Raw genomic sequence first — 27,055 nt, 5'->3', positions numbered from 1 at the left:
TGAAACTTATTTTTGTTATAATGTGATCAATAATTCACAACCTACTCTCATAACATTGTTTATTTAACAACATTTACATATTTAATTTGCATTTGGGGAAATAACAAGTTTTGTGCCCATTTTAAAAGTTTTATAAAATGCCTTATAAGAAAAAACTCTGACAATTACCCCAGTATAAAATAAATCAATGTGTTATAAAATAATAATAATATAAATTAAATGTTTTTTTTTTTATTTCAATTGGGCTTGTTTTCTCATTTCTGGCCACAGTGAATTGCACATCACAGGTGAACAATGAAAGAGCAATGCACTGGGACAAAACCCTTTCAGCCAAACGCTGATGAATGACATTTTCATGTGATTGAAACAATTCATTATAATTAAACCCCCTGCTATGGGCTGTACAACAGATTACTGGAAAAACCTGCAAATAATGACACATCCCGCCATCTCTCACTCACCTGCTGGTTCACAGGCCAAAAACAGACAGTACACTGGTTCAGGTTCAATTGAAAATGTTAAACATATGAATTTTCAGTTCAAAGAATAGTGAATAAAATATAGTAAAATATAAATATATAGATAAAATATAGTATTTATCCATATTTAGATATATTTACCCATCTATATAGATAGATAGATAGATAGATAGACAATACAAGTAGACTGTGAAATTACTGCTTGACTTTGTGTCAAAATCTGTGATACCTTAAGGTCCTTTGGCAAGAGTGTGGACCGAGAGAGAGCCAGCAGAAAGAGCATGCTGATGACAACGTGTCAATTTCTCCAAAAATAGCATCTTCGCTCTTTCCTTCAGTCCTCCGATGAGTTCACGCTGCTGTTTACTCCTCTTCTTCCTCAGCTTCTGTGCAGCGTCAAGACAGCAGCTTCAGGCCTGCAAAGTACAACATGTTGTTCGTGACCACAATGCTGAAAGTTGTGGGACGGGTAATGCTGAGTGTGTGCATGGAGGTCAGAGGAATATCATATGACGTGCTGAAGAGGATGTTAGTGTACAGTTTATGCATTGCACTGGTAAAATACAACTTCTTTACGGGTAAAGCTTGGTTTGAGGCATTTTTTTTGGAAGTGGCTGCTAAACCATTTTTAAAAATCAGTTGTGTCTGCAGATGTTAAAGGCTATTTATATGTATATATTTATTTACATATTCATCTGTGATGATTATTATCATTATTAATTAACAATGATTATTATGATTAGTATTAATAATTATAATGAATTAATACGTATTTTATTAATATTATTGTATCTCTATATGTATTTAATTATTTATTTATTTACTTTTTATGATTATTATGATAATGATGTTATTATTAATTAACAATGACAATTATAATTACTATTAATAATAATAATACAATAATGAACAATAATAATGTAGTTTTCTATTAATATCTTTGTATCTCTATTTATTAATGTATGTATTTATATATTTATGTTTATATTTTATTAACAATTATTATTATATTAGCAACATATAATGTGGTAGGGGAAAAAAACAATAACACATCTGGATCTCAGCGATGTGAAACACACACACAGACCTGCTGATAGGCCATGTTGAGCATCAGGTATCTCTCTGAGCGTCTCATGGGCAGGCAGACACTGTACAGCACGTGAATGCAGCCAAAGAAGAAACTCAACAAACCAAGCTGTTTGCGGCTCTCCAGCCAGCCCTCCAGCCAGGGTGGGAAACGGCAGTACTTCGTCCCGTAGATGAGCTGGTACGCAGCAGCAAGCTGTCCTGCTAAATACACCAGTGCTAGCAGAACTATGGCCACTAAAGGCAGCGTTCTGTTCACTATTTCCAGAGGAATCTTGTAGAAAAAACTCTGTCTGCTCTTTATATAAGGATGGATAATGTCCCGCACAAAGGAGTAAGCGAAAAAGAAGATGGACAAGGCGACCGTGGTCAGAACAGGTCCTTTCCAGGCGGTGAAGAGATGCAGTGGCATATTCTCGATCTCTTTGGCAGAAGAGAGGGCGCCCATGTCCACAGGGATGAAACTGAGCTGACGGGCCAATTCAATGAGCTGCTGTCGAGCGTCCACTGAATTACTGCAAATATAGACCTGTAGAAAGAGATCAATAATCCTTCCTTTCAAAACATTCATTCATTCAAAGCAGCAGTTAGGCTGATATATTGGTGACCAAATCATGGTTGTCCAATTCCAGGTTAAAATTAGATTTTGAATGCCAAATTTTCAATGTGGTCTCAGACTGGATCCCACTATATATTATGCATGATCGTTTACAGTATGAACAATTTCCTAGAACCCATAACTAGAGTGGAATTAATTCACTGAGTTTATAAGGTTTTAAAATTAGACTGTGAGATAAAAGCAAGTTTATGGCATGGCTGTAATGGATCTTTGATTGTGTTCATAAAATCTTTTCCTCTTTCAGCTCACAGAGCTTCCACAGAGGGCGGCTCATCTGTTCATCATTCTAACCAGCTGCTCACAGAAAGTACTGTAAGACATTTACTTTTACTGCTGGCTGGAAGAGGTCTCTGCTAATACGACAAGACATAATCCTCATCATCATCTTCCTCCTTCTCATCTTCATTCCGTGGACACTAATTCACTTCAGGAGTGTCATTAGCATACTGAGGGCTATAACTTGTTTTTGACCCACAGCATTTAGCACACTGTTGAACACAGCAGCAGGGTCTGTCATATTTTATTTTTGTTTTATTTTATTTTATTTTGCCTATACTGCAGTTATAGAGCAGTAAAACAGTGTAGATCAGTGTTGTTTAGTAAAACTAAAATTATTTTTTTAATAGTTTTTCGTTAACTGAAATAGTTATAGAGCAGTAAAACAGTGTAGATCTGTGTTGTTTAGTAAACAACTATTAAAAATAATTTTTCGTTAATTGAAATAAAGCTAAAATAAGACGCAAATATTAGATGAAAAAAAAAGAGCAATATTGCCTTGTCAATTAACTGAAATAAAATAAGTACTAACATTTCTGAAAATAAAACTGAAATAATAATAAAGCTGAACAGAAATGGTTTAAAAAAATAATTAAAATGACAAAATCATATAACAGAATTACTAAAACTACATTTGAAAAATGAAAACATAAAAATTAAAGCTACTTGAAAATATTAATAAAAATAAAACTGAAATAAAAATAAATTAAAGCTGAACAGAAATATTTTTTAAAAATAATTAAAATTACAAAAGCACATAACAGAATTAATAAAACTAAAAGTGAAAAAAATAAAGCAAAACTAAAAGTAATTTTTAGTAATAAAATTACTTAAAATAAAACTGAAATAAACAAATTAAAGCTGAACAGAAATATTTAAAATAATAATAATTGCAAAAGCATGAAAAAGTAACTTATGATAACTTAAATATGAATAAATACATAATAGTACAGAAATAATATTTAAATAACACTGGTACTGTATAGATCATAAGGACTGAAATTGAGTCCAGGTCGAGACACCGTGTCTGGGCTCAGATACACCTTGGACAGACTGTTCTGAAGTTCTGCCAAAACATCTGAACAGAAACATTGTGAGCAGTGTGTTTTAATTTAGACGTTCCTGAGTGTTGTGGCTATCGCAGTACACTGAATTTTGTACAACATACCTGTCGACTGGAGTCTCTGGGGCCTGACTGCATGGCCCAGGACGAAGCTAAAATAAGACGCAAATATTAGATGAAAAAAAAAGAGCAATATTGCCTTGTCAATTAACTGAAATAAAATAAGTACTAACATTTCTGAAAATAAAACTGAAATAATAATAAAGCTGAACAGAAATGGTTTAAAAAAATAATTAAAATGACAAAATCATATAACAGAATTACTAAAACTACATTTGAAAAATGAAAACATAAAAATTAAAGCTACTTGAAAATATTAATAAAAATAAAACTGAAATAAAAATAAATTAAAGCTGAACAGAAATATTTTTTAAAAATAATTAAAATTACAAAAGCACATAACAGAATTAATAAAACTAAAAGTGAAAAAAATAAAGCAAAACTAAAAGTAATTTTTAGTAATAAAATTACTTAAAATAAAACTGAAATAAACAAATTAAAGCTGAACAGAAATATTTAAAATAATAATAATTGCAAAAGCATGAAAAAGTAACTTATGATAACTTAAATATGAATAAATACATAATAGTACAGAAATAATATTTAAATAACACTGGTACTGTATAGATCATAAGGACTGAAATTGAGTCCAGGTCGAGACACCGTGTCTGGGCTCAGATACACCTTGGACAGACTGTTCTGAAGTTCTGCCAAAACATCTGAACAGAAACATTGTGAGCAGTGTGTTTTAATTTAGACGTTCCTGAGTGTTGTGGCTATCGCAGTACACTGAATTTTGTACAACGTACCTGTCGACTGGAGTCTCTGGGGCCTGACTGCATGGCCCAGGACGAGATCACATTGAAGCCTTTGACCACAATGGATTCTGGGAATAGGGAGGCTAGGTATTCTGCGTTTGATTCTGGATACTGGTTGACCCTTCTGTTGTTGCTGACATCCACCAGTATTTTTCCAGCCAGCAAATGCTTGATGTCCCAGAGGGAGGAATAGTGCTCTCGGCGAATGGCCAGTAGCACGATGTTGGCCTTCCCCACTGCGTCCTCGTGATGGGTCACGTCTACCACGTGCGGGAACGACTCGGCCGCTCTCTTGGGCTGTCGGCTCCCCACCACCACGTGAAACCCACTGCGGAGCAGCCGGAGGGTCAGGCTTTTGGAGAAGTCTCCAGAACCGCTCTGCCAGCAATTTTCCTGTTTCCTTATCTGTCTTGTCCAAACTGTCCTACAAAAATTCACCAGTGTTGTTTTTCCCGAATCCCTATAATGTTTGTTCCAGTTTCTGATCGTCAGTTTTAAAGGACTATTAAGAATATGAGTCATTTTTTTGTCCTCAGGGGAAAGGACATCAGGGAAAGAGTGACTTAAAAAAACTCACTTTAAAAAACGGAGCAGCCGGAGGGTCAGGCTTTTGGAGAAGTCTCCAGAACCGATGATGCTGACCGTGGGCTTGCCGGATCCCTCTTTGGACCCGTTCTTCAGCCCGTATGGTAGGAAGCAGACTTTGGTGCTGGCTGGGCTGCTACCCAGCAAGGAAATAGAGTCCATTTTCAAGCCCGAAGCACCTTGTACTGGATCTTAAGACACTATAATGGAATAATGCTTTGTTAAATGAAATCTCAGATGCATTTTTTTTTTTTTTACAATTTAGTTAAAATACAATCTCTTTAAACTTGTCAAGAACCCAAAATAAAAGTGACTTAAAAAAACTCACTTTAAAAAACGTAATTGTTCATACTTCACTCAGACTAGAGACTACTTTTTGAGCTCAGCATACACACACCCTGTAGGCCTGTTTCTTTTTTGAGAACTCAGTTGATGGTCTAATTAAATTTGCCAATTTCCCTTGCAGCCTCACTCATGACCATCCTATGATTCTGTTTCTGTGCTGTAAAGACCTCTGGAAAACTTTCAGCTCTGACTAAACTAGTTGCAGCTGAGACTAAGAATAATCATGCGTTTCTTTAACTTGCTCTTTATTGGTATTGTTGCATTAGGAACATTTGAATTCTGCTCTGCTGGACCTCTTCATGCACAGTGCAAAGTTGAGTGGTAAAGTAGCTACTCTTTTATGTTCCTTTTTTTTTTAAATAAAAAAAAAAGCTGCATTAAAGATTATGAAATTTTTAGCATTAGATTTGCTTATAGAATTTAAACAGTATAGGAAACTTAAATAATTTTGTGTATTATATAATGTTTACATATGTAGATGTATTTGTTCAAAATTTGTTTATAAATGTTTATATATTTATATTTGTTAGAGGGTTATTATAGTTAAGTAAAACTAAATTAAAACCATATAAAACATTTTTGTTACTTGAAATAAAACAAAACATTTAAAAAAACAAACTTTTTTATTTTTATTTTTTTGTTTACTTTAACCTTGAGTTTATTTTATCTTGATGTACTAAAATAACTAATATGTATATATAAAAATATAGATATGTTTAAAAATAATAATAAACATCACAAAAACAACAAAATTACTCAAACTTTAACTAAAATTTAAAATGAACATGTAAAATATAAAAATAAAACTAATTCAAATATTAATAAGCTATAGTATCTACTAACACATGACTGATTTATTTATAAAAACTTTGATTTGGTTTGGTTTGATTTGATAACTTAAAAAAAAAAAAGTTATGAAATATTTTTATAAACATGAATCTTGGAGTTTTAGCTGTTTTGTTTGTTTCCAATTGCTTAAGTATTATTTTTATAAAGCTACTTATATTTGGTTATAATGTTTATACGATATTTAATGTATTTAATTTCTAAGTATTCTTATGAATTATTTACTTTAAATTAGGGGTTTTTTTCTATATTTTGCCTGTTTATAATTTTTTATCACAAAATTGTGATATTTTGGGGAAAATTACAGTTCCGTTTTTTAGTACAATAATATAGTTTTATGTAACTACATAAAGTAGATGTGGAGTTTAGGAAAAGACCATTTGATTGTACTAAATTAATTTTAGTGGTCAGTGCAGTAGCGTCGGTTTCCACTAGATGGCAGCATTTGTATATAGTTTAGCTATATTGAGAACTTGTGTTTGGTTGTAAAGCCAGGAAAAGATCATTCGCAAATTACAAGTTACAGACCGATTGCATTAACTTCTAACCTCTGTAAACGTCGTAAATCTTCTACTAGACAAGACATTTTATGAGACATTTTACAAAGTTTGTTCAGAATACAAACAAAAACCATTATCTCTTTTGTATGGATTCCTGCACATATAGGGATAGAAGGTAATGAAGTGGTGGATCAAATAGCGAAAAAAACATTAAAACATCCAGACATAGAATTTAATGTTCCAATGAGTAAATTAGAAATAAAAGGGCTAATTAAAAAAGCATTAAAAGATATATGGCAAAGTAAATGGGATGGTGAGAATAAAGGACGGCATTTATATAATATTCAAAAAACAGTTGGAAATGAGAGGAGAATTTTTGGGAATAGAAAGGAAGACGGCATAATATCTCGCCTTAGAATTGGACACACTGCACTTAATCAATCATTATTTATAATAGGAAAACATGAGTCTGGACTTTGTGGTAACTGTGATCTTCCTGAAACAGTTGAACATATTTTAATAAAATGTAAAGGATATGACAACGAAAGAGTACAACTTACAGAAGCACTTCATATAGAAATAAATCAGATCTCACTTCAGAAATTGTTAAATAAAGATGTGACTATATAAATGTTTCACATATTATTTAAGTATCTCAAAGATACAGATAATAAACAGGATTTAAAGAATCACTACAAATTATTATTTTTTTTTTTAGTTTTCCTTTAACGTCATTGCTCCACACTCCATCCTAGTAGGTGGCGGTAAATGCACCTAAAGCTGGTTTGCCAACCGCCATAAAACGTCAAAGAAGAAGAAGAAGAAGAACTTGTGTTTGGCTTTTCCCAGGTATTTCGGCCTCCCTTGCAGGAGTGTGTATGAAGCTCTGGTCAAACAGATTAAAAAGTGGAGGACAATCTCAACCTGTGCCATGGGAGGAGAGAAATGTATCTACAAGGTGTGTGCTTTGACATAAAGAGATGTGTTTATGTATCAATGTAAATTAGATGAATATTTTGCGCTTTCTCTCTCTTGTGTAGTTGCAGTCTGCATCTGTGCACTTCATATCAGCCAAACACACAACTCCAGTAAAGAAATATGTTGATGACATCAACTTCAGACTCGTCTCCTATGGATTTTTCACACACTGCCATGTATCTGTAAGTGTTTAAACAGACAATCAGCTAAATTTGACTTCATTTTGTATAGGAATATCACTTTTGACCAACCAAATAACCTATTTAAACTTGTTCCCAGGCCATGTCAGTGTCAGAGACCTGGTATGCTGTCACAGATCACGGCACCAACTACTGTAATCTCTACAACTTAATAGAAGGTAAAATAGGTCAAAAGACAAAACAGCAGGCTGCATCTGATTGAAACGACACTAATGTAAAGACAAAACCAGCTTCTGAGGTTTATTGTCTGTGTGCAGGCAGTGGACTTACTGAAGCTCCAGGATACAAAGAGATCACCAGTGACTTCCTGTGCACCCAGCGCTCATCTGCTAACTGTGCCGTGTACTAACACTCAAACATGATCACACTTTTTTATATCCTATAACTTTTTATATCGACTTGTGTGGCTTTTAGTCATATTTAGTAGATTTGAGGTCATTTATAATATCCCCAAAATTGACTAAATAAACTTTTAACTGATATACACATTTAAAAATTACAGTCACTTCCTGTGAACATGGACCAGAACTATAAGAATTTTTGAAAGAAATGAATACTTTTATTAAACAAGGATGCTTTGAATTAATCGGAAGTAACAGTGAAGACTTTTGCATTCTTTTTATTTCAAAGAAACTCTCTTCTTTTGAACTTAATATTCATCAAACAATCCTGAAAAAAATGTATGACAGGTTCCACAAAAATATTAAGCATCACAACTGTTTTTTAACATGTGATAATAATAAGTGTTTCTTGAGCAGCAAACCTGCATATGATATCTGCAGGATCATATATTAAAATAGAAAACGGTTATTTTAAATTGTAATAATTTTTCACAATATTACCGTTTTTACTATATTTTTTTTTGATCAAATAAATGCAGCCTAGGTGAGCACAAGATTTTCTTACAAATACATTTTAAAATTGTAACAATCCCAAAGTTATATTTTTCCCTCTGCTGTTGCTCTAAGGAGAATGTCCCGCCCTCTAGCAGTGGCAAAAGCTTTAATATGTAATATTTCATTAGGATATAATATTTCATTAAGGAAATACACTAAAAGAAGCTGCAATTATCAAGGTGTTTTTAAAGCTGTCTTCCATTATGTATTTATGGCATAGAACTGAATAGTTCAAAAATCAAAGTTATAGTTCTTAAGTTGTTGCTATTGTGTAACTCTTCTAAAAAAAACTCTTTGTTTTATTCTTTGCTTGAGTTTTGTGCTCCTGCTCTGTATTTTCCTCCTCATTCAATACGGATGAGGGTGACATTTCATATGCACATTGTTTGGAGACAAATATAGCAGTTCTCAGTGGTGTTAGGCTCAGTGTTCTGCATGGACATTTTCTCTCTAAGGGCAGCAATATGCTCTGGTGGGTGCAGCCATCCATCATGGATGTCTTGCACTCATAACTGAAGTCCTTCTGCCTGATGCCATCAGTCTCTCAGTCTGCTGCAGTAGCGCTTTGTCACCAGTAGTTTTTGTAAAGTGTTTTTTTTTTTTTAGTACAGTCGGTGCAACATTTTGATTAGATAAATATCTAAAAGTTAATTTAATTAATTAATATTGCATTTTTAACTGTTTTCATTTTCTTCCCTATCATAACTAATATTTTACTTAACATTTTTTTTAGGTATACACCTTTTTTCTTTTTTTTTAACATGTTTATTTTTATTTTCTCAGTTTTTGCAAGCTAGTATTATTTTTGGTTATTTATTTTTATTATTAATAAAAATGCTGTGACATCCCACATACATACTGGAGGTCAAAGATGTAAGCCATAAATTCAATATTGGGGTTAACCAAAGGTTAAATATGAGGTTAAACTCTAGTGCGGCAGTCTCTTGAGTGAAAGACTGAAATGGTCGCTCTCAGGTGTGAGAAGTTTAAGTAGCTGAAAGAACTCTGAATCGTTTGTGATTCAGTCTGAATCTTTCAAACTGCAGTTTAAAGAATTGTTCCAACCAAAAGAGTATCAATACGCTAACAGTACACAAAATCCCATTAAAAATTTATTAAAAACTAATAAAAGATAAAAAAAAAAATATCTGCATAATTAAAATTCATATAACAGTAATTTTGCATTTAAATTGATATCTATATTTCCAGTCAGTGCCTTTGTGACAGTGCAATGCTGTAGGGGTGCAAGCACTGAACCTTGTGGCATCCCAGTGCAGAGAATACAGGCTGAAGTGAGTGAATCTTTCCAGCTGACTAGTTACGACCTGTTACCCAGGTAGGATTCAAAGACATTGAAGTTGCACCTGAGGCACACCTATGAGTTTTGTTATTGGTGCTGGTGAGGTTATTTTCATGTGACATGGTGAATATCACCCCTCTTCTTTACCACACCACTTTTGCCCTCCAATTTGGCCTTCTCCTAGTTACACTTTATAATACCATCATCTAAAAATCTCTCCTGCACAATCAGACGTGCAGATGTCATATACTATCAGCACAGATTAAATTCTACTAGCATCATGGAGCGGCGTACATATCCCGAGGGCACATAGGGAGTGAGCGCTACCTGACAGCATAAGGCCTGTCACCAGCGCCCCTTTGACATCTCTTCCCTCTCACTAGACCTGTCATCACCGATCTTGTCCTCTTCTCACAAGAGAAAATCAGTGGGAAAAACTCAACATGTTTTCTGATTGGGATGTGTGAACTCAGAATGGAGACCATTAATCTGTTGCACCCAAGATAAGTTGGTGTACTTTTTCTTTATCTTGTCAAATAAAAAATTTGCTGACCATTCACTATTGTTCTTGTTCTTGCTCATGTGATATTGATGCAACTATTTTTGAAAACATTTTTATTTTATTTTGTTTTGTTTCATCTTATTTTGCATATTTCTTTCTTTCCATTTTGTAGAATGTATCATATGGAAACCCATTTCCAGCACATAAGAAAAAAGAACATACTGTGGTAAATCGTAAATATTACATATAATGTCATAATTATTAGATAAAAAGTCAAAATTATGAGATACAAAGTAATAATTGACACAAATTTGAAATTATGAGGTACTAAGATAAAATTGTGAGACACAAAATTGTGAGACACAAAGTTATAATTAAGACATAAAAAAGTTGAAATTATGAGATACTGAGTCATAATTATGAGATAATGCATCAAAATTGAGATAAAGTCATAATTATCACTAAAACATTGACTTTATTTTAATTTGGAATTTTTTGTCATAATTTCTACTTTTTATGTCATAATTCTGACTTAGCATGTCATAGTTCTACTTCATCTCATAAGTATGACTTTTTATTTCATAATTATAATTTACCAAAACTTGATTTTTTTTTTCTTGTGTCGCAGAAATGGGTCAGTATTTTGACTTTTTAACTGATAAATTTGGCTTTTATCTCATAACTGCGACTTAGTATGTCATAATTTTACTTTATTTCATAAAAATTGTGAGACACAAAGTTATAATTAAGACATAAAAAAGTTGAAATTATGAGATACTGAGTCATAATTATGAGATAATGCATCAAAATTGAGATAAAGTCATAATTATGACTAAAACATTGACTTTATTTTAATTTGGACTTTTTTGTCATAATTTCTACTTTTTATGTCATAATTCTGACTTAGCATGTCATAGTTCTACTTCATCTCATAAGTATGACTTTTTATTTCATAATTATAATTTACCAAAACTTTTTTTTTTTTTCTTGTGTGGCAGAAATGGGTCAGTATTTTGACTTTTTAACTGATAAATTTGGCTTTTATCTCATAACTGCGACTTAGTATGTCATAATTTTACTTTATTTCATAATTATAAGAAATACTTTCGACTTTTTATGCCCTAATTATGATTTAACAAAGCATGATTTAAAAAAAATTTTTTTTGCAGAAATTGGCTTCCATAATATCAGGTAAGTTGGAAAACAATGTGAACAAAAGGGGGTAACAACATTAGGAATTATTATTATTATTATTACTAACCAGATTTAAACATGTATCAATAAGTACCACAGCTAAATGTGTCAAAACATGTGCATTAACCTCTAGGCCACATCTTAAACAGAACATTTTATGTTGTAATTTATAGATTTCAATAAGACCAAGTAAAATGGTTTAAATCCCCTTACTATTTCATAGTAAAAAGTCTGAGGTCTGTCCTTTGCCACTGATTCATGCTCCAGTAAATGCAAGTGAACCATCAGTAAAATGTCTTTACCTTTTAATCTCTTTATGAGGTTCTGCACGAATCAGCCTCCGTTAGAATGCTCAACAGATTGTCTATTTAAAGCATCCAGCCACTCATTTGCAGGGGTAGTTTGCCTGTGATATTATTTTCCTTTTAGATTCTCAGTGCATTAATGAAATCCTCAATCACATGATTTCATTTGGCCTGCGCGTTAATGGCAGAGGAAGTAATAATTACATTCAAATATTAATTCAGGCCCAGAGACAGAACCATGAATCATTAGCACTCGCTATGTCGAACACAAGCTCCTGTCCCTTTTCTTTTCCCAGTGTCTGACCAGATGAATTAAACTGACAAATAATTGCAATTCCCTTGTGGAGGGCGTTTAAAGAAAAAAAAAAAAAAAAACTTTTGGTAGAATTGGTTGAGCGAAGAGGGCGAGTGATGAGACTCATTTGTTATGCTGTGTTCTGAACATGCTCAAGCTTAATGACGACGAAGAGAGACAGAGATCAAGGACGATATCGGGATTGTAGTAATGGCTGTGATAATCGCCATGGAGATGGAATTATAGGACTCAAATGTGTTATCTGTTTGAGAGGTCTGGTGATGTTAACAGGGTGGGTGAGTTAAAGTGAGAAGTGAGAAGCAGAGGAATGTTTTATTGCACAGATGTTGCTCATTTAAACCTCAGGAGGCTTATTGGAGTTCAGTTGTTTAATTTAAGCATCAAATTTGTCTCAGATGTTAAACTAAAATTACCCAGAAATTGAATGTGGACAGTATATCTGAGGTGAATTTATCTTTTGAGAACTGTTTGAATTCTTTTAGTCTTTTTATTGCAGTCTTTGGGGTTTTAGGTAAATTTGAGCATAGTTTGAGACATTTTTTAGATCTTTTCTTTTCTATTTTTTTTTCTTTTCTAATTTTGTTTGCATGTCTTAAAAGTTTTAATACCTCAAACAATCTAGCTTCTTAGGAAAATGTACCTTGTTTTAAGAATGTTTAGTTTTCTAATTTTATAATTGCGTGTGTGTGTGTGTGTGTGTGTGTGTGTGTGTTCAAGACATAAAGAACGGGAGATTGTGTGTGTGTGTGTGTGTGGTGTGAGTGTGAGTGTGAGTGTGAGTGTGTGTGTGTGTGAGTGTGAGTGTGTGTGTGTTTTGAGTGAGAGAATGGTTGTATGGTCAATACCACCTGAGATTTACCTGGGGTGAATTCCAAACTGCTTTTGTTTTGTTTTTTTGCCCTTGAAATGACACTACAGGAAGGGAATACTATTCCTAAGCTAATTCCAAAGAAAACTAAGCAATGCAGTCCATTCATGGCTGAAATTAAATTCAAATACGAGCATCAGTTTGCTCTACTAGCTCTGAAGGATTTTAAGGATTTTATAAATTTTTCAAAAAAGTATATAAAAATAGAATTATAATAAGTCTAAAATGTATATAATTGTTATTGTAATTATATATTATTATAATTTATTATAAGTATAATATATATATAATTTTATATTTAATATTTAATATAATTATATTTTTATATTTTATTATATTTTTGAAAGAAATAGTCAATTCATTATATTTATATAGCCACTACAATTGCTATGGTGATGTTATTTTTTGCAACTTATGTGCTGCCAGTCAATAAATAAATAAATAAATATAATATAATATAATATAATAATAATAATAACGTACAATAAATAATAATTTAAAAATTTCAATTCATTTTAATAATTGTAGTAATTCCATCTTTTTTTTCTTTTCTTTTCTTTTCTTTTCTTTTCTTTAACACCGCACAGACAGACATGCATTTTGAGTTAACAGGACACTAAAATAAGACACAAACAGGCTACATTTTAAAGAATTCTTATTTTCCAAAACAATCTTAACAGCTATAAACATGAATTCTGCTGTCATGAAAAGCAATTTTACAATTGAACATAGTGGCAGTGATGTATGTCTTCATATGTGTACAAAACACACACACACACACACAGATGAGCCTGTAAGGCCCTGCGCCCTTTATAGTGCTCTGCCCCGGGACACACTGATGCTATCTTTCACTCGCCCCTGGTCCGTAATGAAGAGACACAGAGCGAACCATAATCCTTTACAGTGCTTTGCAAACACCCTCGACCACAAACAAACCCCCGCTCCTGGTTGTAGTGATGTATTATGTTATAAGAAATTGATGCCAAAGATCACATTGATAATGACAAAGCCACTGCGGTGCCCTTCAAATAACCCCATAACCCATTCAATTTCTATACTTCTCCCTCTCTTTCTCCCGCGGTCGTTCTCTCTGTTAATCTAAGGTGAGTTATGAAGTCACTCTCTTCGCACCCCGAGCCCTATAGGCAAACGGGCGTTGTATCAGTGCTTTAAATACAGGTCGGGAGGATAGACGGGAGGAGATGAAATAAAGAATAAAAATGAGTGCTGAGGAACTGTCATTTTTTAGGCCGGACTCAGACCTGGGAGAAAAGGGCCAGGCAGATTTATGGGACCCCCGTTAAGACCAAGCAAGGCCATGGCAGAGATGGAGAGAGAGATCAGCGCTTGACAGTTATTGGTGCAAGGGGAGATGGGCCGAGCTGTCAGGCATTGGGCGGCTCCACGGCCCGGTTTGAAGGTTATGTGAAGTCCCACTCATTAAGAGACAGACCTACTGACAGGAAGCTAATCCTCTGTGGGCAGCCCCCTTTCTCAGACCGAGAAAAAGCATTGTCTCTCATTGGTGGCAGGAGAAAAAGAGAGAAAGAGAGCAGGGAGGTTTATTAAGACATAAAAGAGAGTTCTCAGGTCTGCCATTAGCGCTTCACTCTGTCAGCTGTATGGCTGTAACCGCTGATCAGAATAGACACTCCGTTCAGGAAATCTTTAAAATCGGACTTTTAAATTTAAGGCATTTCAGCTTTTTTTATTTGGCCAGAGGAAGCCAGAGCATTCACACAGGGCCAGTCAGGCCAATCAGTTAGATCAATTAGCAGTGGTTGCTAAGTCAAGCATATACACTAAATCAAATTTTTTTTTAGAAAAACAAAATTTTTATTTAGCAAGGATGTGTTAAATAGATCAAAAGTGACAGTAAAGACATTTATAATGTTACAAAAGCTTTCTATTTAAAAAAATTATGTTCTTTTGAAATTTTGTTCGAATAGAAATCAGTTCTTTTAAATTGTACTAATATTTCACAATGTTGTTTTTACTGTATTTTTGATCAAATAAATGCAGCCTCGGTGAGCATGTCTTTAAAAAATCTTACAGATCCCCAAATTTTTAAACAGTGCTATAAGAATAACTATGCATTCTATATAATTCAAGTACAATTCTAATCTATAAGTAAAATTCTACAGTAAAAATCTGTTAATTTGTTCAATGTTCAATTTATTTATAAAGCATTTTTAAAACAACCGTAGTTTACCAAAGTGCTGTACACAATTACATTGACCCAATCACACAATAAAATAAACACATCATTAGAAAAACACAGTCACAAAACATTAAAAGCATGGGGAAAAAGAAACGTTTTTAAGAGACTTTTAAACTCAGACAGCTGTTGATAGACAATGGCAAATTGTTCCATAGCTTGGGGCCAGAAACAGCAAAGGCTCTGTCACCCCTGCATTTCAATCTAGATCTGGGAACCAAAAGCAGATGCTTAGTCTGTGATCTGAGTGTTCTGGCTGGATTATGTACAATAATCACTGTTCACTGTAAGTTACCTTAACAAATACAATGAAAATGTAAAATTGATCTCCCCCTTATAATTTACAGTCCAAACCATTGCCAGAAGTCCCTGTGTAGTGCATCACATTTGATTTTATTTAAATACTTATGCTTCATTTAGTTTGTAATCATTTATGCTCATTATGTTGTTACATTAAATCATTATTTCATAATGTCATTACAGATTCAGATATAAAACCTCACATCAGCCAGACTGCCTCAGACATTATGATTCATGTGAACAGGTGGAATACACATAACATAAAACCATCAATTATTCATTATCAATAACCCAATAGCCCACCATACGTGACCTTTAGTTGGAGGATGGCCAGTGTAGCTTGTCAACCCTCATTACTTTCTCACACACTGTGTCAGTATAAAAACAGACAGATGGCATCTTCAAATAATCAAACTGTATTCTACAATTCTCCATTATTACCAAGAGAAAAATATGCAACTTCAACATACAGCATTAGACCAATGAAAGGCCGATTCACTGGCCTGAGAGAAATATTGTATGTGACATGGACACATAATAAAAACAGTAACATAGAATAGCTCTCAGTGCATCCAGCTGGACATAGATTGAGGAAACTGTGACCTTTAGGAGCAGGAAAACAAAGTTAGTCATCAGAGTTTATTGTATGGTCAGTCATGATGACTGATGTGATGTCATTATGGCACATTTTTCACAAGTCTGAATCTTTAGCTGATCAGAGGGATGGACAGACCTTCAAGGGATAGTCCACCCATAAAAATTTGACTTCCATTCCATATGGAACTGTTTGGTTACCAACATTCCTCTATCCATAATATTGCTTTCTCCAGTGAAAAAGTTGATACCATCTGAATTAGGAGAGAAACATGTGCAAATCAAGCACTGTTTACAAGCAAAAACAGTTCTAAACAGATATGTTGGTGGATTTCAATATGAGAGGACAATTGGGGATGGACTCTGGTGGAAGAGTTATTATGAATTATAGGCTTGTATTTTGGCTAGATGTGATGGTTTACAGTTAAAATGCCTTAATGATGGATTTGTTTCTTACAAACACAAAGATTTTCACTTCACAAGATGTTCATTGATGGACTGGAGTGGTGTGGATTACTTGTGGATTATTGTGATGTTTTTATCAGCTGTTTGGTCTCTCATTCTGACGGCACCCATTCACTGCAGAGGATCCATTGGTGAGCAAGTGATCTAATGCTCAATTTCTCCAAATCTGTTCTGACGAAGAAACAAGCTCATCTACATCTTGTATGTTGTGAGGGTGAGAAAATTCTCAGCAAATATTCATTTTTGACTGAACTATTCTTTAATTACTGACTTTGTTTGATTTTTTTTCCTTCACTTTTCTGCATGCTGGTTTATTATTGTGGTGTCATTGATTTTAGATGTATCTGGCCTTAAATGTCACACACAGAAAGCAAACTATGGTTGGTTGCTTTTGCGACGCCCCCTACTGGTTAATTGGGCAGATTTATATAACCTTTAAATAATACCTTGCTCTAGTCTAAACTTTCATATTTTCATTCTGAAGGCTTGACAAACCATCAAGAACAGCTGAACGAATCATAATGAAAATGAACATGTCTGAATCATAATTCAGGGTTAAATTAATATGTTGAGTTATTTTGTCTCAGCAGTGCACATGTGAAGCTCACCATTTTTTGAGCTCCGTAAAAGCAATGCTTTTCTCCAGCAGATCTGGGTGGCTTTGTCCCTGTTCGGCAGCCACAGAGAGTCCACGGAGGAGGAACAATGGGCCATTGATTTAAGGAAGGCCAACTCTATGCGCTGCTATTCCGATGCGGTGTAACTGAGGCGATTTGTCACCAAAAAGGTCATAAATCACAAAGTGCCAGGAGAGATTGGGCAGTTCGACTCATCCACCTAGAGGAGCTGTTCACCCACCAGGACAAGTTTAGATCAATTCTGGGGATGAAAAGTCGGTATTAAAGCATCATAAAATCCTTGCAAAGCATCTTAATGTACATATCACAGCCTGATTATGCAAGTATGACATGTAGATCAACATCCTTAGTTGTTAACATTGAACTGAAAAAATAATAATAATAATTACAGTGCATAGAATTCAATATGTACATTAGCTTATCTATCTATCTATCTATCTATCTATCTATCCTGTCTGTCTGTCTGTCTTTGTCCATATGACCTATAAACCTTCAAACTCCAAAGTGTCAAAGTTCAAAAGCTTTCAAAGTTTTTAATTAATTGAATTTTAGTTTTTAATTTTGCTTCCCTGCATTTAAATTGCAGTTTTGCATGCTGTTTCTTACCTCAATTCCAGTGCTATTTTTGTATTATTTATATACTATTACAGCATTTACTCATATTTTCTTTTCTTTTTCTTTTTATATTTTCATTTTTTATTTTAATTTTAGTAATTTGTTACTCACTTTTGTCATTGTATTATTTTGTTGTTTGTATTTCTATATAGCTTTAATTTATTTCAGTTTTAGTTGTAGTAATTTTAATACTTAAACTTATTTTATTTCAGTTATTTGACAAGACAAGAAGACAAATGATTTTTCCCCCCAACAAAATCAGATTGGATCCATAGTAAATAATCAGTCTTTTAGTAATACAAACATGTGTTTTACATGCTGTTTAAAATTCTATCAATAGCATAATTCATTATTTTGCCGTCTTTAGCTGTCTGAAATCACTGTGACTTTGGAGAGATAGGAAGTGACATCACAGTTCACGTCTACCACAGCGTTCCATTATGTGTGAGTTTCTATTGCCAGACTCCTAATAGCGCTCGGACCCAAAGCTCTTGGCTCTTTGTACAGTACTGAGAATGGAGAAGTGGAGAGCAGCACGTCTATCTCTCCATCTGTCTCAGCTAAAGGCCACCGACACAAAGTAGACCCCACTATCACAGGGATGTATCATTGACTCTTTAGAAACCCTGGGTCCATTCAGCTCAGAGTGAGATATCTGTTCGCGGTGACTGCGTGTGGCAGCCGGATACATTGCGGGACTAACCTTAGAGCACAAAGAGGCTGGAGGTTATCGCAGGGGCAGATCTCTGACCGCTTTGATTTGGTCATGTAAAGAAGAGTGCTTGCAAAGGGCCTGAGTGAGTGCGTCTGAGATTAAAAGAGCCGAATGGGGACCTTCTGCGATGATGAATGGAGCTAGAAGGCTAAAGAGTGAATGTGTCTGTGTTGCTGGCTTTATGAAAGCAAGACAACAGGTACCTGAGAGGATACCGAACGACAGCATCGTAAATCAAACCGAGACACTCTCCCCTCCCCATCTGCGACGTGTCTACACATCTACTGTTCTTTCTTCTCGCTCTTTCTGTCGAGCTTGTGAGCGATTAGCATTGACTAGACTCGGTATCCATCATCAAAAATTCATATTGTTACTTCTGTAAAAGATACTTCACTAAATACATTCGCAAAGAATTATGGGTAATTCCTCTTTCCCTTCCTACGAACGTTCCTCCTCGTAAATGTATCATCTTTTACCTAGGCCTTCATTTTATCTCAGCGTTAACCTGAAGGGACAGGTCCGTCCCATCAGCATGCAGGGACAAGGGCTAGAAACACTCCATCCGTCTCCACATCGAGATTTAGTACTTCATAAACCATTTCCTCCGGAAGATTCACTCCCCGCGCCACCGCGGCAGGTGCCGATTTCGCATAGATGCTTTAAGCGAAGAGACGTTGTATTGTTTCTCACTTCCCTTGTCGCCAAGGTTTATAGGGACTGTAAAACGGACACAAATGGGATGTGCCTTGTCCGTCAAAGCATGCTTTCTTGGTTTTGATGGCCTTACGGACTTTCGCGACGGTTTGTAAAAAAACATCCTGTGTCACGGCGGATGAGATACGTGCTGTTTTGAAACCTGTGTTTTCTTTTTGTGCACTTCAGAGTCGCTGTTTTTATGAGCAGCTGTACTGTTATTTGCAAAGGGATTTAGTTAAATGTCCCACAGGAGCAGCGCAATTAACAAAGCGCTGAGCTGAACCCGACCCGAGGTCATCATTAATATATAACATGTTTAACACGGCTTTGGGCGTGGAGGTTAGAGTGGACAGAAAAAGTAGCTGAGATGAGATGAGACAAGAGGAGAACGGCTGAGATGAAGAAAAAGAGAAAACGAGACAAGAGGAGGCGAGATGAGATGAGAGCAGAGCAAACAAAAGGAGAAAAGGGAGGACATGAGACGAGAAGAAAGAAGAGAGGATGAAAAGAAGCATGAGAAGAACAGAAGAGAGAAAAGAGGAGAGGATATGAGACAAGACAACAGCTGAGGAGAGGAGGCAAGATGAGAAAGAGCATGAAAAAGGAAATGAGACATGATGAGATGAAATTAGAGGAGCAGAGATGAGATGAGGAAAAACAAAAAATAGAGAAGAGAGAGGAGAGGTGAAAGAGAGGAGACAAAAAGAGACGTGAGGAGAAAAGAGGAGAGGAGAGGAGAGGAGACAAGACAACAGCGGAGGAGATGAGGCAAGGAACGAAAATGAAACAAACAAATCAGAACAGAGAAGACAAAATGTGGAACTAGTGATTACCAACTAGTTTTTGATGGGGAGAGGACAGCAGCTAGTTTGACAAGGAGGAATTGATTTGGGGTGCAGTGTTGTTGTTGTTGGAGAGGATTCCCTCCGTTCACATCCATCTTCACTGTCTGCAACTCGGCCTTTTAATTAACAACTTTAGAATCTGCTTTGTCTTCTAAAAGAGGATGAAGTCTAATTGTGCTCCAAATTAAACTGCCTAATGAAAACACGCTCCTCAGCTCATTCATCACAAGCAGCCGCTGCACAAACCAACACTCAGCCCCCCAGTGGGGAAGACACGGCAAAACACCACAAACACTCCCCTCGTGAGAAGAACGCCAACGATTTCTAATGACGATTTGAACTTTGTATTGCTTAACGAGGAGGAAAGGAAGGAGTCACCGATGATTCAACTCACCTCAATTTCACATCTAAGATATCCAGATTATTTTGCAAAGCAGAAGTAAGCCATTTTCGGTGAATGTGCGAGACTTCAGCTGTATCCCGCTGTAATAGTATGAAAAAAGACAACATACTGTACTTTTGTGGTCTGCTCTCCCAGTTTAACTTAAAATAGGCCTATATCCCATGAATAATTAACTGGAATGCACTTATTAGCATTAGCCTACTATTTCTTAGGAATCTCTCATTTTTCTCCCCAAATCCTTACATCTCTTTCCAGGTTTGTTTTCTCACGGATGCTTTAAAATGTAATTGGTTCCACTTTTCACTTTTAATCCCTATTAGCAGTGTGTAGGCTACTGGAATGTTTCTAAAGCAAGTAAACACAATATTTGTTAGGCTATGTCAAAATGACAGAAATCAGTTGGAAATATTATCACTATAATGAACATTTTTAAGAAAACATAATACAGACATATTATTTAACATGTAATTCATAGAGAAATATTATTTAACATGTAATTCATAGAGCAAACCTTCCACTGATTTGATCCACTGACGGAAATGATTAACTGTAATTCGTGCAAAGCATCATGGGGTGTTGGAAAAAGGTGGATAAGTAAATAGGCTAATTAGAGGCTGTAAAAAAGAAGAATAACAGTAACTTACAGTAAGTGCATAAAACGGTAAAACTATTTGCGCTAGAAACCAGTGTGTTTATTATTTCTACAGTACATTAAAGTAATATGATACGAAATGCTGCAATGTCAAGCAGCATAATGAGCTGTTTTGCTAAAAACAGCAAAGCGGATGATACGAAGCGCACACATGTAGTTTACAAATGGCCTCGCGCGTTCTTAGATAAGGAAATAAGGACGTTTTTGAATCATATTTAAAGTCAGTAAGTAAGTGTTAAATAATTCAATGAATAGGGTAGGTAGTCTCAAGCAGGTTCGTGAAACATCCAGACAGAGCCCGGCTCCTCCGGGTCATGAACGGAGAGAGAGGGGGATGTGACGGAGGAGCAGAGAGCCACCCAGATTGAAGGAGGATGGGGCAGGAACAGATTTGATAGCTGTCAGAGTCGTGGTGGAGGCTGACAGTCGGGACGGATGACTCCTGGCGGAGCGTCCACGAGAAAGTGGTTTAAGAACGCCCCTGGAGATGACGGAGCCCTCTCTAATGGGGCCTGCCAATCCGATTACTCTTTATTGTGAGTATGAAGCCTGGTGTGTAATTCAGTTTGAGGAGAACAGAGGGCCACCGTCAGCCTGGGAAAGTTCACACTCGGCAATGTGCAGACACATTTCAGGCACGGAGGAAATATTGCAGAGGATGTGTTGACTTCACCTGGCAGGCGGTGCGGACTGAGCAGGTGGGGAAGAGTATGTCTTTAAAGTTGAATTCCTCTTTATTTTATTCATTTATAAAGCAATTAAAATCTTCTTTTTTAACTGAAAGCTGAAAAATAAAATATAGGTATCAGATGAAAAACTGAAAAAAAAAGGTTTAAGTTGATGTGCTAAATAAACTAAAACTGAAAGAACAATAAATTAAAGCTAAATAGAAATATTAAAAATATTAAAAATGACAAAAGCACAAATCTAATTCAAAATATTAATAAACAGAAAATAAATAATCCTAAAATAACAGATACGAATAAGAACATTTACTGAAAAATCCAGAAAGTGGTTAAATTAGTTTTTAATTTTAATTTAAAATGATTTAAAAGCACTTTAAGCAAACATTGTACAATGGCTTGCAGTGAATACAATAATGTCTTACTTCATGCTAGAACTCCTCTGTTTAATAGAAAATGCACTACATCTCACAAGTCGCCATGTGCATCGTTGCAACTCAGTTTCTGGCATATAAAGGTCCTCATAAACTCAAACTGATCAGCCTTGTTCTGTAGATTTGGACAAACTCCATTTAATCATGCCACATCCATTTCCATATTTTGATCATGCAGGGTCGTGATGAGGTTGGGAATCAACAGTCATAGTAATTATAGTCCATCCTCTCTCATTTGATCCCTTTGACCTTGAGACTTTTCTTCACTGATTTCAAGTACGTTGGATCTGGATAGCCCAATCTGGCACAACAGGAGAGAGGAAATTGTAGAAAATTTAAAATGAATTATTATTTATCCTATTTAACATTAAAAGGTGCACTAAGCTAAAATGGAGTCTGGAGACTTCCGGGGTACCTGCAGAAAATTTGGGATTGTCAAAATTTTCATGTGAACCTAAATGTTTAACATAATGATTTTTTAAAAATTCACCAAATTTTAGTTATTACTTTTTTATTTTTCATTATGGTTTTTCAACACAAATTAACTTAAATTAACCTTTGTAAAAAAAAACAAATAAACAAACAATATAACATGTTACAGTAGAATATTATATTTAAAATAAAATAATACATAAAAAATCTAGAGCATTTGAATCTAATTAAATTGAATTATTTTATATACTTTTTATTATAATATATATTTATTATTTATATTATTATTGTTTCATTTTTCATTATGGTTATAGACAAAATGAATTTTGTGTAAAACAATAAAATATTTTATTCTAAGTTAGAACAAATCTGAATGTTGTATAATTTAATAAAAATAAACAAATGTTTTATCTTTCTATAGGGGAATTTGAAAATATTTATTTTCAATTTTAAAAATTGTGGGAAGAAAAAAAATACAGTTAAAATTAATACTTAGTATTAAAATTAATAATAAGTAAATATTTTCCAGATTTTTTTTTTTTTTAGTAAAGTGACATGTATATTTGAACTCAAAAGAACTGTGGTGACCTCTGAACTATTATTTGGAATTCATAATATCATATTTCTAATTATAATTATTATATACCTTCCAGGTCCCCCGCTGTCCAGAGTCTTGAGGGGTATATCTGCAGGCATCACACAGTATTCACCGCTGCTATTGACCGCCACAGTGAACAGCAGCTTGTGTTCGAAGGCCTGCTCCAGTAGCCGGAGGATCTTGGTCCCTGTGGTGTTCTGAGGCAGGTAGGCCACAAATTCAGTGCCCTTGTAGCTGTGTCCTGGGTGAGGATGCTTGTCCTGCAGGGCGAGTTACTTTAGTTGATCACTTGCATACTTAAATGAGTCACATTTAAGAACATGTCTCTGAAATGCAGTGGTTTTCAAAACGTTAATAACTTTTGTAGCTTTACGGATTCATCTATATTTAATTTAGAATTTAGTGTTTGATAACTTTTATTAAGTCTAATAAATGTTACAATTTATTAAGTCTAATAAATGTTCAAATATATATATATATATATATATATATATATTCTTTACAATTAATTTAAATTTCAATTAATTATTTAGAAAATATAATATTCTACATAAATTATATATTACAAATGATATAAGAATGTATTTTATTTATTGTATTATTTATAATCATTTATTTACATGCCACAACCAAAATTAACACTTAGATGGGACTATAGTAAAACTGTTTTTCAAGTTATACATTTAAATGTTCAAATTGATAGCTCTCAATTATACTGTAATGCTGAATGCCTATAGTCAATAGCTAAACATTAGGGGGAAAAAAACCTAATTCCTAGAGACATCAGTAGTATCAGTGATACTCGCCTTCAGTCATAAAAAAGATGCAATTAAACAAATATTAAAAATATGCTATCTTTGTTGTTTCTACATTACTTTGAAGATTGAATGTGAAAGTATTGCAATATAAAACTTTAATGTTAGGTGGGATTAATAGTGATTAATTTCAGAAAAATATGTGATTTATTAGTAAATTTTTTAATCCATTGACAGCACTAATATATATATATATATATATATAGCTGCTTAAATATCCTAATTTAACTAAGGCCTAGTCATGGCTTAAGCTAAGGCCTGTCTGTGAAACCAGGCCTAAAAGTATTAATATTTTTAATGTTCTGTAATTGTAATACATGATTTAAAAAAAAAAAAAAAAAAATCTGATGGACACTGTATGAAAGCTCAAGCACAGCGCTTTATAAATACTTCAGGCATTTGTGTCTATTATAACAGGGGATTTCAGTAGTTATCAGCACACATCCGTCAGTGTCTCCATTTGCCCTGTGGAAGTGAATGAGAAACAGCCTGGACAAGATTCCACAGAGCAGAAAGATGGATAACTGAAATGTTTTAGGGTTGTCAGTTATACACTGAAAAGGTGTGTCAATTCACCTTGATACTAAAACAATGTCAAAGTGATACAGTAAAAAATAAGAGCACATCATGAGCTCACCGACTGGATTCCATCATCAAAATGAAAGACGATTTGAATGGTGTCACAGTCAGAATGTCCCGGCAAACTCCGTCTTTCGATATTCCAATTCATCTGCCCTCCATCTGGCTGGTTTCCTTGTTTTATCAGTGTATTCTTTTGATCCTTGACCATCTGTGTGAACAGCCATAAAATATAACAGACACTAAATACACTAAAGAACTAATTTCACTTTCCGGAGCTAATTTTTGATTATTTTTAACTAACAGGTCCATATAGGTGATTGTGGAAGAATGATGTCCGTCTCCAGCTCACACAGTTCACACATGTGTGCAGAGTAACCAGGTATAGTTTATTACATTCATTACTGTATGAACTTGTTCCACTAATGTTTGACAACCACAAAGTGTCCAAATATTTTTGTCTTAATATATTGTTTTATAATTTAAAACCTAAAAAACAATAACGGGAGGGTTGTTAAGGATTTGAGCAGATGAGCATGGCATGTTGTTTTGTTTCATTTGTTTGCACAAGGATTCAGAATGCTTCACAAACTTTTAATGTACATTTTTTTGCATGTGAAATCATGATGGATATTTAATCTGGTGGTTCATTATTAGTATGCTATGAGTGTCCTCATGACTTACGGATGCCAAATACTCACATTATTTGATAGCTTTAGTTCTGTTAAGAGTGTAATAAAAGGGCTTTAAAAGCATTGTTTTTATTTTTAAACATTTTATCAGAATATGAGACAATTGGCAAGTTTTCTATATAATAAAATATCTACTTATATTTTGTATTATTTAAACAAACCATTTAGATGAATTATTCAGTGACTCAACATTTTTGAACTAATTGGTTGAATGAATGACTCATTGACTCATTCATAAAAAACAGTCACTTGTCTCCACCTATTGTGTGTGTGCTGCAGTGATATTAGTTTGTTAAGGTTGTTATTTCTGCGCTGATCTTTCAGGACTGAATTACCATTAATAGTATATAGGGGTTAAAGTATAAAATCCTACAGAGTTATGTTAAGATACTTGCATTCATATAGCTATCTCAAACGATCTGATGAATCTTTATTTTTACAATGCTCGAGAGTATTCTACTGTATAACTTCCCAAACATAGGGTTTCAGTGGCCACATATTTGACTCGAAGTATGTAGAGATCTGTTCCTTATGCATTTTTGAACTAATTGGTTGAATGAATGACTCATTGACTCATTCATAAAAAACAGTCACTTGTCTCCACCTATTGTGTGTGTGCTGCAGTGATATTAGTTTGTTAAGGTTGTTATTTCTGCGCTGATCTTTCAGGACTGAATTACCATTAATAGTATATAGGGGTTAAAGTATAAAATCCTACAGAGTTATGTTAAGATACTTGCATTCATATAGCTATCTCAAACGATCTGATGAATCTTTATTTTTACAATGCTTGAGAGTATTCTACTGTATAACTTCCCAAACATAGGGATTCAGTGGCCACATATTTGATTCGAAGTATGTAGAGATCTGTTCCTTATGACACACCGAGGGGGTTTTCCAACTCTATAAAGTATTATTTAATAAAGGAAGGATAAAAAACAGGTAGTCTGATTCTCAGAAGCGTGGAGAGAAATATCACTCAGACAGCACATGAAGCCGTGGATCTGCTGCAGAGGCTCAGAGTGAGATGAGACCAAAGACTCCAGGCTGAGAAGAGATTGAGAATTCCTGCTTTCAGCACACAATAAATCCACAGACGTGAGCAGAGAGAAGGACTTACTAATCTGCAGACTGGACAGAAGTTTACGGTTTCCTTATGTTTTTTTGTTTTTTTTTGAGGCAAAACAAACAGGATTTTTTTATGACAGTTTTTTTTTTTCTGTTCGTCTGTGTAGATTCTTTTCTGTGTAGAGTCTTTTCTGCCTCTTTGTCACAAATGTGCGCACACACAATAGTCCCTACTTTTTCTTTCCGCTCATACATATTGATTACAAATGCTCAATTCAGCAATGAATTTTTTTGAGGAGCATTATAGAGTCTTGATGACTTGATTAAAAGTGCAAGGAGCTAATCAACCAGATAATTCACACACACACACACACACA

The 27,055-nt window shown here is 34.4% G+C and overlaps 2 protein-coding genes across 2 annotated transcripts in view; both read right to left on the bottom strand.

Moving 5' to 3' along the window:
* Positions 1-709: 709 nt before the first annotated feature.
* On the bottom strand, positions 710-5,148 carry LOC107712776 (metalloreductase STEAP2-like). The gene is made up of 4 exons (XM_016518113.1): positions 4,979-5,148; positions 4,393-4,825; positions 1,567-2,094; positions 710-865 (listed from the first exon to the last, which is right to left on the bottom strand). The coding sequence occupies exons 1-4, from the start codon at positions 5,146-5,148 to the stop codon at positions 710-712; spliced, it is 1,287 nt and encodes a 428-aa protein (XP_016373599.1).
* Positions 5,149-22,725: 17,577 nt separating this feature from the next.
* LOC107712775 (E3 ubiquitin-protein ligase DTX3L-like) overlaps positions 22,726-27,055 on the bottom strand; it is a 5,470-nt gene continuing 1,140 nt past the window's right edge. The window contains exons 2-4 of the mRNA XM_016518112.1: positions 24,977-25,129; positions 23,573-23,784; positions 22,726-22,795 (exon numbers count right to left, since the gene is read on the bottom strand). Coding sequence (XP_016373598.1) covers positions 22,726-22,795; positions 23,573-23,784; positions 24,977-25,129 — 435 coding nt within the window. The remainder of the gene's footprint in view (positions 22,796-23,572; positions 23,785-24,976; positions 25,130-27,055) is intronic.

The sequence above is a fragment of the Sinocyclocheilus rhinocerous genome, unplaced genomic scaffold (assembly GCF_001515625.1).
Source record: "Sinocyclocheilus rhinocerous isolate Xijiao unplaced genomic scaffold, SAMN03320098_v1.1 scaffold1740, whole genome shotgun sequence".
Lineage (NCBI taxonomy): Eukaryota > Metazoa > Chordata > Actinopteri > Cypriniformes > Cyprinidae > Sinocyclocheilus > Sinocyclocheilus rhinocerous.
Note: the sequence above shows the minus strand (reverse complement) of the source record. Positions and strands in the feature narration are given on the sequence as shown.

What these genes read in the sequence shown, in the direction of transcription:
- LOC107712776 (XM_016518113.1), bottom strand. Translation starts at nt 5,148, where the DNA reads ATGGACTCTATTTCCTTGCTGGGTAGCAGCCCAGCCAGCACCAAAGTC. An exon ending in CGGCTGCTCCGTTTTTTAAA is followed by an intron (nt 4,826 to 4,978) that starts GTGAGTTTTTTT and finishes GAATTTTTGTAG; the next exon opens with GACAGTTTGGACAAGACAGA. An exon ending in TCAACATGGCCTATCAGCAG is followed by an intron (nt 866 to 1,566) that starts GTCTGTGTGTGT and finishes GACGCTGCACAG; the next exon opens with AAGCTGAGGAAGAAGAGGAG.